The sequence below is a fragment of the Ixodes scapularis genome, unplaced genomic scaffold (assembly GCF_016920785.2).
Source record: "Ixodes scapularis isolate PalLabHiFi unplaced genomic scaffold, ASM1692078v2 PGA_scaffold12__126_contigs__length_90152505, whole genome shotgun sequence".
Lineage (NCBI taxonomy): Eukaryota > Metazoa > Arthropoda > Arachnida > Ixodida > Ixodidae > Ixodes > Ixodes scapularis.
In genome coordinates this window covers 31,300,514-31,313,167 of record NW_024609838.1, presented here as the reverse complement: position 1 = coordinate 31,313,167, position 12,654 = coordinate 31,300,514, and the positions used below count along the sequence as shown (strand labels likewise).

General features: G+C 42.9%; 1 protein-coding gene and 1 non-coding gene across 2 annotated transcripts in view; both read left to right on the top strand.

Annotated features, from left to right (window-relative positions):
- The window catches only part of LOC115327527, a 123,030-nt gene that overhangs the window by 37,249 nt on the left and 73,127 nt on the right, over positions 1-12,654 (top strand). Inside the window, exon 2 of the mRNA XM_042289172.1 lies at positions 9,364-9,627. Coding sequence (XP_042145106.1) covers positions 9,364-9,627 — 264 coding nt within the window. The remainder of the gene's footprint in view (positions 1-9,363; positions 9,628-12,654) is intronic.
- Positions 7,942-8,013, top strand: Trnam-cau. The gene has a single exon. It is a non-coding gene; the product is annotated as a tRNA-Met (tRNA).

The following is a 12,654-nucleotide window of genomic DNA, read 5'->3' as shown; positions in this document are numbered from 1 at the left end:
TGAGTACTATTTTCAGTTCGGATATTTTTGTGCGCTGTATATATTCGTATTGTCATTACCGAACTCGTCTACATGACCACTTTCGCTCGACTATGACAAGCTATGATAAATATAAAAAAGTTTAAGCTTAAAAACAATTACAAAACAGGTGAAAATACTTTCAAGAATTCTTGCGGGATCCAAGCACTTCAAGCAAGTTCGACAGGCTTTGAAAAAGGCAAATCTCCGACACTGAGCATATCACATCCATTTTATTTTTTCGTGTCAGCGACGTAGGAGGAACACGGACCTGAAGTTGAGCCTAAACCACACATGGAGTCAGATTTACGATAGTGAAATATACTATTTACCTTCCATACGCCTGTACACATAATTATTTTTCAATACTCGATTATAATTTTTGTAGAAAAAAAAAAAACAATTTCATCGAATACATGTTTACACGTAATCTTAAGTATAATATGTTTTATTTTATTTACAAAAAAAAAAAAATTATTTTACGTGCGCGGTTCCACGCTGTATTATATACATAACTTCTTGTTACACACGGAGCAACGCACACAGTCGCATCTCTCTCTCTCATACTCACACATACACCACACACAAACAGATTTCGTTAGCTTTTCGTGTTTTCCCTGTGAGTCTGCAGCAGCATAATTGGTATATCTATACCTTGCTTTACACCTTGAAACTTGCATACGAAAAAAAGCACTCTTTAGATTTACGAGTGGAGAAGAGCGATTAGAGGACCGGTCTTTATAAAAATACTTCTCTCTTCTTTTCTTCTTTTTTTTTTTCGTGTAAATGGTTTAACGTTAGCATTTTTACAGATATGAATACGTGAAAAGATAAAACATCAGGGACGGGGACGAGGACGAAACCCGACTTCTTTCAGAAGTCCTGTTTCCGTCCCCGTCCTCAATACTTTATCCTTTAACTTATTCGTATCTATTCACCAAAACGCTCGTTTTCGATCATCATTCCTACAGCTTCGCAGATTGGTGGTTTTTACAAATGGCTTCAAAACATTGTTATTTATGTAACTGCGTTGTCTTTTGCAACTCTCGCTTTCCTGCATGGGGTTCTTTTTTTATGTGGCGAAAAAGGCCGTTCACTCTGGGTCTGCGTGCAGAGTTTCCTGAAATATTGTTTACTTGCTCATATAACGAATGACAAAAAAAAATATATTGACGTTCCTGTTTATGCAGCGTGTAAGTCTGCCTGCAGCTTTGAGGTGCAGCGACACTGGTTCACGCTGTAGATAAGAAATTTAGCCGGTGAGGTACGGCTGGTAGCCTGGGGTCTTTATAACGGTTCCCGGACATTTCATCGAACGCCGTTTCGTCGGACGCCGTTTCATCGAAAAAATGGACGTTTCATCGAACGCCGTTTCATCGAATCGCTGTCGGCCGTTTCATCGAATGTCGTTTATATATATAAAAAGTGTGAAAGATTGTCTTTTATGCACGGATCGCGTGTATTTTCGTGTCATTACCCATTTCATCGTCAGGTTTTTTTAATGTCCAAACTTGTAGCTGTTACAATTTATTTTTATGCAAGTAACCCATGAGGATATTTGTACCAATTTTTGTGTTTGTTTCGAATAACGTGCTTATCTGTTCGCCCCCTGTATTACCCGATGGGCCTTGAGGGTATCGTAACAAATATATAAAAAATCGCACTCCTGGTAAGAGCGCACTCCATCTCATGGAGGCCAGAAGGCGATTTAGGTTTTGCACAAGCGCAACAACTTTAGCCATGTGAGCCTCCTAGCCTCTCATGTCTTTCTTTTGATACTTTTTTCACTGCCCGAAGCTTGCAGTAGCTAAAGCAGAGGCGTATCTATGAAACTACAACGAAACATTGCTTTTTTAGTTCTAAGACTAAATGAAGGCAAAACTAAGTACGTCACTTCAAATTTTATTTGAAAACTTTCGGTGGTTCTTGTGTTCGTGCGACAGCCGTTCACCGTTTCCAATGATGAGCAATTGCTATCAAAAAGTCCCCCACAGCCATGCTCCGTCGGTTCTCATAAAAAAAGCGGACCTTCTCATTTCTTGCCGCTATGGCCTTCTTCTGGCAACGAGGCTCTTAGGAACTCAGCATCGCTCCAGCTTGTCTTCCGTCAGTTGATGTTCTGCGGCGATGCAAGTCAAAAACTTCCAGAACCTTGGATGGGCACCTCTGACCAGCTTCAGGAAGCGTTCGATAAGACGGCGTTCGATAAAACAGCGTTCGATGAAACGGCGTTCGATGAAACGGCTTCGATGAAACGGTGTTCGATGGAACGGTGTTCGATGAAACGGCGTTCGATGAAACGGCATTCGATGAAATGGCTTCGATGAAACGGCGTTCGACGAAACGGCGTTCGATGAAATGTCCGGTCCCACTTTATAACGTGCCTCACGCAGCAGCAGACTTGTACACGTTACTGAAAAATAGTAAGGAATTACATGTACAATTACACAAGGCTAAATTGTAATTACAATTACAATTACCCTCCTATAAAAGTAAGTGACCGTTACCCCCAGAAGTAATCCGTTACTTTCGTGGCGTTACTTTCAACAATGTTGTCCTCAAGTAAAAAAACAAGTTCTTATTGTTGCCACCTGTTCCATTTATTGACCTTGAGTATTTTGAGCAACAGTTGACCGTCGAAAGTTCCGTCAGACATTTTGCGCTATTTCTTACTCAATATGTCGACTGCTACGCTGAACACCATTAAAACTGAGGCACTGGATGGGAGTGCCATATTGTGCCTCACGAATGAATGAATAGAAGTACTATTTACCGCGAAGATAGAGCAAAGCTTCGTCGTTGCAACCTTTGACTGATGTTTGATAGTTTTAGTAGATCGTTCCGATACCTCCGATACCCCCGATAACGGGTCCCGATAACGATGCGATGCATGCGCAAAGGCGGCGGCGGAGTATCCGATATCTTTATCGGAGTCATAGGACCGATCTGCCAAAATTCTCTATTGTCGAAATCGCGAAGCTGTAGAAGTCGTCATACATCTAGCCAAAACTAGAATAATAATTAATTTATGTACACCTTACTCTATTTTCATATAATGCCAGACAATAGCAAAACATAGTTGTAACATTAAGGTGATAATCAAATAATAAATAAGGTTTGGCTTCATATTCTTCTTCCTTTGGTTCTGAACTAGTCGAGCCTCGGTTCAGACGTTGGTGAAGAAGGAAAAGTTTCCAGTATATAAATATAAGCAATCGAAAAAAAAAAACAAGAAAAAACGGGGCATCCATAGCAACAATTAGCTAGAGCGTCGGTTAAAACAAGGAAATGTTAACGCACGTTTGCCGTGAGTACCCTTTTAAGTGCCGCTCAAAAACGCACGGAGCAGCCGGACCAACTGCTGCTTATTACTCCGGTGTTCTCCAGATAGACGTCCGCTGATGCCACGGGTAGCGAAGGGCACGAGTTTCACACCCTCTCCTCAAGCCCAAAATATCAAATCTACGTCAGCCACCACCATGTTTGATTTGTAAAAATATCAGCTTGAGATAAGATGCGTCCTGCTGGGGTAAAAACAGAAAGAAGGAAAAACGAAGACTATTACCATTTTCGAAGTGCTCGCAAAAAGCTGACTCACAAAAAAGGGTGACTGAGACGCAGATAACCTGGCTGGAATTCACAAATAAAATGTTCCAACCCTAGAAGTTGGACTACAAAAAAGGAAGTAGCTTTTAAAACAGGGTCAAATAAGGTGAAAGAAGCTGAAAAAAAATACATCCTGTTTTCTAAAAGGTGATAAGTGTGCAGCAACGAACGAGGATGCTTGTGGCAATAATACCTTCGCATATTATCATATCTCTTTTAGTGGATTTTGGGGTAGACGGAGCGTTGTCTTGTGCTGTGACATTATGAAAATGGTCGTAGTCACTATAACCGAGAAGGACATTGTTTATTCTTCTCCGTGCACTTACCGCCTCGAGCTTCTCGAAGAGGCACACAATCACTTGGTGTCCTCCTCTTCCCGTCTTTGATCGCAAAGAAACAACAAAGGGACAATAAAAAGCAGATATAAGTTGCCCCCTCACTTTTTTTTTTTTTTTTTTTGTAGAAATGCTTATTTGAATTTTTTGACAATGTTGTCAGGATCAAATAAAATAAATAAATAAATAAATAAATAACCGGGGCTTGGCGTTGCACAATAAAGGCTTGCTTTGCGGAACTGAAAAGTGCCAAAATAAACGCAACCTTTTGGGTAGAGGTGATGAAAAATGAATGAGGTGATGAAAAATGAAAAATGAAACGGATTACAAGGGATCCGTTACGTAAAAAATGTAAGGGAATTACTTTAAAATTACTTTGAAAAATGTGTAATTATTTCGTTACTAATTTACTCATAAATGAAGGGATTACAAGTAACTAACTGATAACTTTCAGGGCGCCGAAAATACACAAGGACAAGATACAAGAAAGGAGACGTGAACAAGGCGCTACAAGAAAAGAGACGTGAACAAGGCGCTATCCTTGTAGCTTGTCCTTGTGTATTTTCGGCGCCCTGAAAGTTATCATGAACCAACTAGCCCAGATTGCCATTCTAATGGATTACAAGTAATTCCGTTACTTGTAACGGATTACGTACAAGTCTGCGCAGTAGTGATATATGATCGCACGCCCAAGGTAATAGAAACAGTTCACGTGCGCTACCGTTTGCTGAAAGGGTTATCCGCTGCTGATTGCTGACCCTTTGAAATAAGCTCCGCTTTGTGCGTAAAATACGCGTTGCTGTTGCGACTTTGCAAAAAAGAAGAGCTGCAATTTTACAAAAAAACAAAACAAAAAAACTATCATGGCGTGTTTTCGATTCACAGTCCTCTGGGTTATGGGCGCTACCAGATGTGGCCGTTGCAGATTATTTTTTTTTTAAATAAAAACAAAAGCAAACGTAGCAACACACTTAAAAAAAAATATGCATGGGACGCATATCAACCGATCTAAAAAGAAATGTCGCTCTATATTTGGCGAAGAGAAATTCGAATCAGCAATATACAAAACAAATGTATTTGCTTTGTTAAGTGGCTTCATTGGAATAATTATTTCTATGAACGAAATAACAGTGTGTGTGCAGTCGAACTGGTGATAATCAATCATAATGTTACACCCGAGACTTTGATACGTGAAAATTAAAACATTTACAATTTGAAGAGAAAGACAACAGTAAAAGAACATCTCAAATGAGACTTTCTTTTACTAGCGAAAAAATGGTCAAAATCTCGAAGAGAATTTTCTATTGTTGACTTTTTCTTGGACTTGAAAATTTCCTCATTTTCCCGCACCAAGGTCACGGTTGTTACAGTGTGATGAATTATTTGTACGCGAGTTATTCGTACCCTGTTCGTTACTTTAAAGATTTTCCTTTATACTTTTTCTTTTTTAATGGTTGGAGTGTTTGTTTTATGAGTCGCGGACTTCAGAGAATACCTTCTGCATGTATCAACTTGTATGTTTCACCAATGTGGAGGATTGTATTCCCTTTGATCCTAAACATACTATTCAAACTTAACGACCGCACCTGTTTAATCAAAAATGGCCGCAGTCTACGTACAGAAACGAGCCAACAAATAATATTTTGCTGAAAGAAATAACTTCCAACAAGAATTGTTCTATTGCATCACGCGTTTTTCATGTCCACGCGCACATAATCATTCCGATATTGTGCAATATTGTCTGAACTTAGTTCGACGTGAGCGCATTGGTGAAGTTAAATAAAAACAGAAGGAATAAACAGAGGGACGGACAGAACAGTTCTGTCCGTCCCTATGTTTATCCTGTCTGAACTATTTACAATTATTTAAGCAAAAATCGCAGCTAGTGAACATCACACAAATGAACCCCAAATAATATTCCGCTTAGCAGACTAAGGTATGAGGTGACTTAATATGTTCGACGAAAGAAGGGATGGGCGAAATACTTTAAGAAAATAAATCAAAATAAAAATATGAAATACCTCAAAAGATTATTTAATAACAAATTCTGACAAAAGTATTTAGTTACAAATTGAATTACACTTTACGAAGAAGTATATAAATACAAGATATATATACAGCAAGCGTATTTGATCGCCTTCAAATACTTTTACGAGTGCATTTCGTTCGCATTGTCTGAGACCTTAAACTTGCATTTATACCTGGGCAAAAATAAAAAAAAAAATATACCGTGTTCGAATGAAGAGAATAACATGTGTTTGTCTTGAGATTGGTGGGTACAACGTCGGGAAGCACAATGCATTCACTGCGAGATAGTAAAGCCCCTTTAAACAATATGTCGTTAAGGCAACGTCTAAAAAAATTTAATCAATCAACCAAAAATTCAACTATTGTACCCACGTTCGTTCCTTGTTCTCCCCTTCCTTTGTTATTTTCTTTCAAGTTTCTTGCAATCAAAGAGCAGCAATTTTTGTATTCTTTGCATATGAATCCCATGGCGAAGAGAGCCCAATATTGCATTTCATTGCAAAGCGCATTGCACAAAATTGTGTTTGGGCTGTATTTGAGATACTCAATTTTCACTATTTAAATACAAATGACAACTACATTCGACAATATTTTATGAAATATGAAATACAAACTGCTCAAAGTATTTTAAATACATATTTCGTATACTTGTATATCAAGTACCACCCATTTCTGCCCAAAGCGTAAAACACCCATCTTGAGGATTGGGTTTTTACTACTTGCTGACGGTTCGTTTCAGTTAAAACATATTATTGTAACTTGTGTTAAAAGGAGTGCGAAAAATTGGAGTACCAGGTGAAGGGGCACACGAACACAACGCTGTGTGTGCCTCCCTTTGTCTAGTCCTCCGTATTTTTAGTTTTTTTTTTTTTTTAGTCAAACGCTGTGCTAAATCATCGGCCCACTTTGTTGCACATTTTTGCAAATCGATAGTTTTTGTACCCTTAACAAACTTACGAAGAACACGAGCTAGGGTCGCATTTCTGTCAAGCAGCACTACAAGTCATTTAAATATACTGTGATTACTACAATGTGCCAAAATTCTGTAAATAACAAATTAATAAAGAATCTTAGCAGAGCGTGGTTTCGATCCACGGACCTGTTATGGGCCCAGCACGCTTCCACTGCGCCACTCTGCTACAGGATTTCTCGCGGACAGCAGTGTCATTCTTCTATATGTTAAATATCTTGAAACCCGTCTAATGTTTTGTGTGTGTGTGTTTTAACACACACACACTTATAAACCGGAAACTTTTTTTATTAACTGATTTTTCTTTGTTGCAATACTTGTTTTTTTTTAATTTGTTCGTACACTTGGTCGGTTTTCAAAAACATTTGCGGGTACCTAGCGTATTCCCTGTTGCTTTTGTATCAGTCTACCTCATTTTTGATAATAAATTTGTCGGTCTTCATGCTTTCAATTGATCTGTAATCTAAATACTCACGTGTCGCGATATCTTGTGACGAAAGATTGGGAATAACCTTAGGCCATTGAACACGTGGAAGGTTAACGCCGCTGTAGTCACTGACAGAGTGAGACCGGCGGTGCGTATCTTTCAAACGCCCGCACCCCCACGCCGTCCGCCGTGCCTTCGCTGCGCGCACGAGCTTGAAGTGCGCACGAAACGACGAAGCGCTGTCGAAGGTGGGATGCTCGGGCAGAACCAACCCACGCTCCCCCCGCCGTTCTCGTCATGTCACCAGTTGCATGCAGTACATGCGAAGGCAACGCCAGGCGAGGGGAGAAAGGGCACGCACTAGGAAGGCTGGGAAGGAGGATAGAAACCTCTCCTCGTCTCTAACGTTCCCAGTGCTCTGCCTTACTCCCCTCGCCCTCCATCGTCGTCCCCCGTCCCGCCTTCCTAGTACTCGCCCTTTCCCTCTTCGCCTGGCGTTGCTTTCGCCTGCACTGCACACAACTAGTGAGACGGAATATACGACCGCAAATGCTCGTAGCAGAGTGGCGCAGTGGAAGCGTGCTGGGCCCATAACCCAGAGGTCCGTGGATCGAAACCACGCTCTGCTAAGGTTTTTATTATTTTTTTTAAATAAATCTGTGGTTTGACTTTTATCGCGAAAGCTGTGAAACCTCCTGTTTTGTTGCTGTTTTTAATATCGTGATTTATTGAATGCCCATGTTATGAGACATGTTGTTTGAGGCTGCAAACCACTTGGCTGTATACATATAAGAACATTGCATGTGCCCGCTCAAAAAAACTTCTACAAATAAACGTAGAACAACAGATAACAAAACAAAACGCAAAAACACTTTGCCGCTTTACTTCTCAAAGCTCGCTGACTGCCATTTGACTACCTGTAAGGACTACCGGCGCTAGCAGCGCACGTCGGCTTTAGTATGTTTTTTCAGGTTCATGTTGCATAGGCTGCGTACGCGTTTCGTTATCGCATTTCTTGAGCTTACGCTACTCCGGATTATTGAACGTGCTCTGGATGGTGGATGGTACTGGCTTTTCGCTGTGCATTGGGCAGTAGCTTGCGCCACCTATCAAATAGACGTTTACGTTCCTCCCCTTTACATTTTTTTCTGGATTCAGTCGCGTTACATCGTCTACTCACCCGATTTTGTGCATGATCACGCTTCTCTCGACCTTTTCCGTCAATTTATTTTAACTTTCTCTTTGTGAATACAATCATTCCTTCTTTCTCTAATCTTTCATCCTCAAAGGAAAGGCCAGTACTACTTCCAAACCCCAAACGCCCTCAGGGAGGGCAGTACGAAGCCCCGTGCATTTAAACATCACATGCTCCAACATCTCGCTCTCGTTATGGCATACGGCACACACAGTGTACAGAGCGCGGCAGTGCTTGCGCAAACAATTTTTTTATCTTAAAATTGAAAGGCATTTCATCATATCTACTAGCATGGTGGAAGGCGCTAATTTAGGACAACAACGTACACCCTAAAAAAATTTGGTCGTAAAAAAACTTTTAGGGGTTCTTAGGTCTGTCCATATTTTGCACCCTAACAAGGTCTCTTAAGCATCCTCTAAAAAGGTTCTTTGTTAAAAAACCTATAAATAATTTTTTTAAGCTCTCTTTTTTTATTTTTTTTATGCGAAAGAGTTTTTCGTCGCCCAGTTGCCTTTTTAGTGCTCCAGGGGGCGATAGTGCTTGGGTCGAAGCTGTTCTTCATGAGCTGAAAGAGTTCTTTAAACGTAAAAAAAAACTCCTTTACATTTTTTTTTTTTTTGGTGTGTGTGTAAGCGCTTACGCTTGGCACCCGTCAGCATACCTTTTCGAATCCGAAAGACACAATCGTCATTGCCGTGTGCGCACTAACAGTGTCGCGCAGTGTATGCTTATATAGTATATATCTCTCAAAATTTAATCCCATACGATCTTTGCTCTCCCGCAGGCTGTCAGAACGGATACATCACATTCGAGGTCATCACGGGTTCAGTGTACAGTGCACCGTCGGACACGATCGAGCTGAAGCCCGGCACGCTGCAGCTCACCGAGTGTCTGAACCACTGCAAGAGAAACGCCACCTGCCAGTCCATCAACTTCGAGACGGGACTGTGCGTGCTCTTCACGTCGAGCGCCACCGAGAGGCCGGCCTCCCTGGCCGTCTCCCAGTTCCCGGTCTTTACGCTCTACGCCCAGAAGATCTGTTTATTCGGTGAGTTGGGCGACTTGAGCCGCAGGCCCGCGCACTCCTGCACGTATACACACCAAAGGCCTGTCTCTCTGGACCAGGTAACGCTGTAGAGTACACGAGACACGACCACAAAAGAGGTGCCTCCCAGTAGCATCCGCGAGACGCGACCATTTAATGCTCACTTGAAGCGGCGTCCTAACATCTCATCATGCATGGCCTACAGGCCTAAACCAGCGTCTGTCAGCGTCCCCCAGCGTCTGTTCATACGCACCAACAGAGCCTTCGAAAAGGACGCAAGGCGACAGTCAACGGAAACGCGACCTACGGGTATCTGATTATGTTCGCCAGGGGCGCTGCTCAAACTTGAGAGCTACAGGTCTATACAAAAGACACGGCGTGTTCGCTCCAGACTCGACGACAGAATTGTCTGCGGGTACCCCTCAGGCATGTTTCGAAACACGTTTGCTCTATACACAAACACAGTGTTTTCAAACGAGCCGGCTTTGCCCACAGCAGGTGTGAGTACTGCGCCTGCGCAAAAGTCAGACTCGGAAGGAGGGAAGAATTTGCGCATGCGCAGTACCGACAGCAGCGCCACCTCAGTGGTGTGACGTCAGTGAATTGAGTTGGCCTTATACACTTCTATACGCTTCGAAAATGTCTGCAGAGAGTTTTTGCGTGTAACCAATGTGACGTCATACGAGGAAAAAACAGACCTCGAGCAGCCTCCTCTGTAGGGGCCAACTCAGCGATTGGCCCCGAGACCGGTACGCCGAGCGTCCTTCGCCGCGTTGATTGGACGCGAGGCCTGGCCGAACTCTGACGCAGCGCTCGTGTTAAGTGTCAGGGGAGATCAAAGTCTGTCCAGTCACGAGAAACAAACCATGGTGCGCCAATAACAGTGCCCGAAAATTATGAGTTTGAATACAAAATATACCCTTCAAACAAAAAAAAAATATATATCGACTTGTGTCCAGTGTATAGTGTATACTACTTCTCCACGGTGTCGATGGACCTCGTCAATGTTGTGAATTGTGAGACATGCCACTTCAGACGCCATCTGTGTTTTGTTCCTGTTCACGTGACTTGGGAGGGGGGGGGGGGGGGGGGGTCACGTGAAATGTCTTGCACAGCTTCAACTCCAACCTTGACATACCGTTTTTTTTTCTGTTTTTTTCTTCTTAACTGAACGCCTGTCTAGAATTATTATAAGGCGCAGTGACCTACTTTCTGGGGCGCATTATCTAAGCGTTCTTACGCTATACGGTTTTACGGCCGCTTCTTTTTATAGTCGCACGCCAAACTCGTATGAAGATTCTCTTCACGCCTACTGGAAATTTGCGGAGCGTTAACTGCCGCACGCGATCGTAAACTCAGCAAACATCTTCGAGGGCAGTAATTTACTTAGCCCTTCATCTCTTTCAATAACAAAAATAAAAGTTAGAAATAATAAATAAAAAGGAGGACCGTAATTTACTGCGGACGTTTCCGAGGGATGTATACGCCCAGGACCGAAACTCGATAATGCTCTTTCGTCCCCGCCCCGTGTGTATATATACTTATGACCCAAGAAGGTATTCGCAAACCAATGACCGGCTAACCTTGAAACCGTTCCACAGTAAACATTCTGTTCATTTAGATAATAAGCCGTTATTTTCTTATACGCGAGATCTCACGCAATGCAAACAGGAACTTGGGTAGTTAGTCGTTTAGGTACAGCATAGAATACGCAGTAAAGAACGCTAGGCGGTCGGTGGCGTCTTCACTTGATGCGTTATGTATCGCACCTGTCACCTTTTTGCGAAGGAAGTGAAATGTTCGTTATAACTGGAATGTTCGTTATAACTGAAATATTCGTTATAACTGGAGTTATACCTTCCACGTGCTGCACAAGCTCCCCCTTTGTGTAGCAGCACGCTCGCTCAGTCGGTCGCTCTATCGTGTCAGACTCGGATGTATACAATCAGCGGGCTCAATGGTGTGTTAAGTGGCGCCGCCCATCCACCGCCCACATCTCGTCTGCAACAGCTTACGTCGAAACGCTTGGATGGACTACTTTATGAGAGCGCTGCTCTCTTCGGCCGCCACTCTACAGGCTAGCCGGTCAGTCGGCGGAGGGTCATGGCCATCGGTCTACTTCTCGCTGCGGTCCGGCGACCACCATTTTCTTTTTTTCTCTCGTCTGCCTCGCAAACCTGCCGCCCCATTCCTGGCTCTCTTTGCTACGGCACCGTGCTCCAGTCTAGCCTTTTGAGAGGGGGCACGCTAACCTCCAAGAAATAGATACCTGCCTCTGGATGGTCGTTTGTTGTTTCGCGGATGACTGACATTTGGGGACCGTGGTCTGGCGATCATGCAAGGAAAAGTGTCCAAGAAAAAAAAGTGGTACGTGTCCTTCGCGTCTAAAACGACACAAACGTAGAGAAAAAGTGTAACTCTACGTAGTATCAGTGTCAAGTCTATGGTGTCAGTCAGGCTCTATCGCCTGTAGCGAGTGATGTGACGCTTTGCTCGCGAGAAAGAACCTGGTAGCGCGCAGTGTTGGCAAGTCGGCATTGATGACTAGAATTACGCGAAGAGAAGCGCGTCAATGTTTCGGATGTGGTCCGGGTCTACTGCCACCTTTCTTCCGTGAGACGGGACGGGCACCACGATGAGCTCAGTGTCTTCGATAGTCAACTTTCCTTTCTTTTCTTAGAATCTGTTTTATGGGCCACTTTAACTTGTTTTATCGTTCCGGTCATTGACAAACTAGTATTTGTCGTTCTTCACCTCTCGAAGGTCTTTCCTCTGACAAAACGCTTCTTCTTTTTTTCTTTTTTTGGTCAGAGAATGTTTTTTTGGTTGTCGCGGGTCTATGTTACACGGCGGGACCAAGCGGAACCAAAGGACAGGGACAACGTCGTCTACTGCGATTGTTCGGTGCCGTGCCGCTGACCAATCGCAGACGACGGCGTTTTCCCGGTCTTTTGATCCCGCTTGGTCCCGCCGTGTAGCACAGGGCCTCAGATCGTCGTTGAATGCCGTAAATCTTATCAGGCGAGCTTC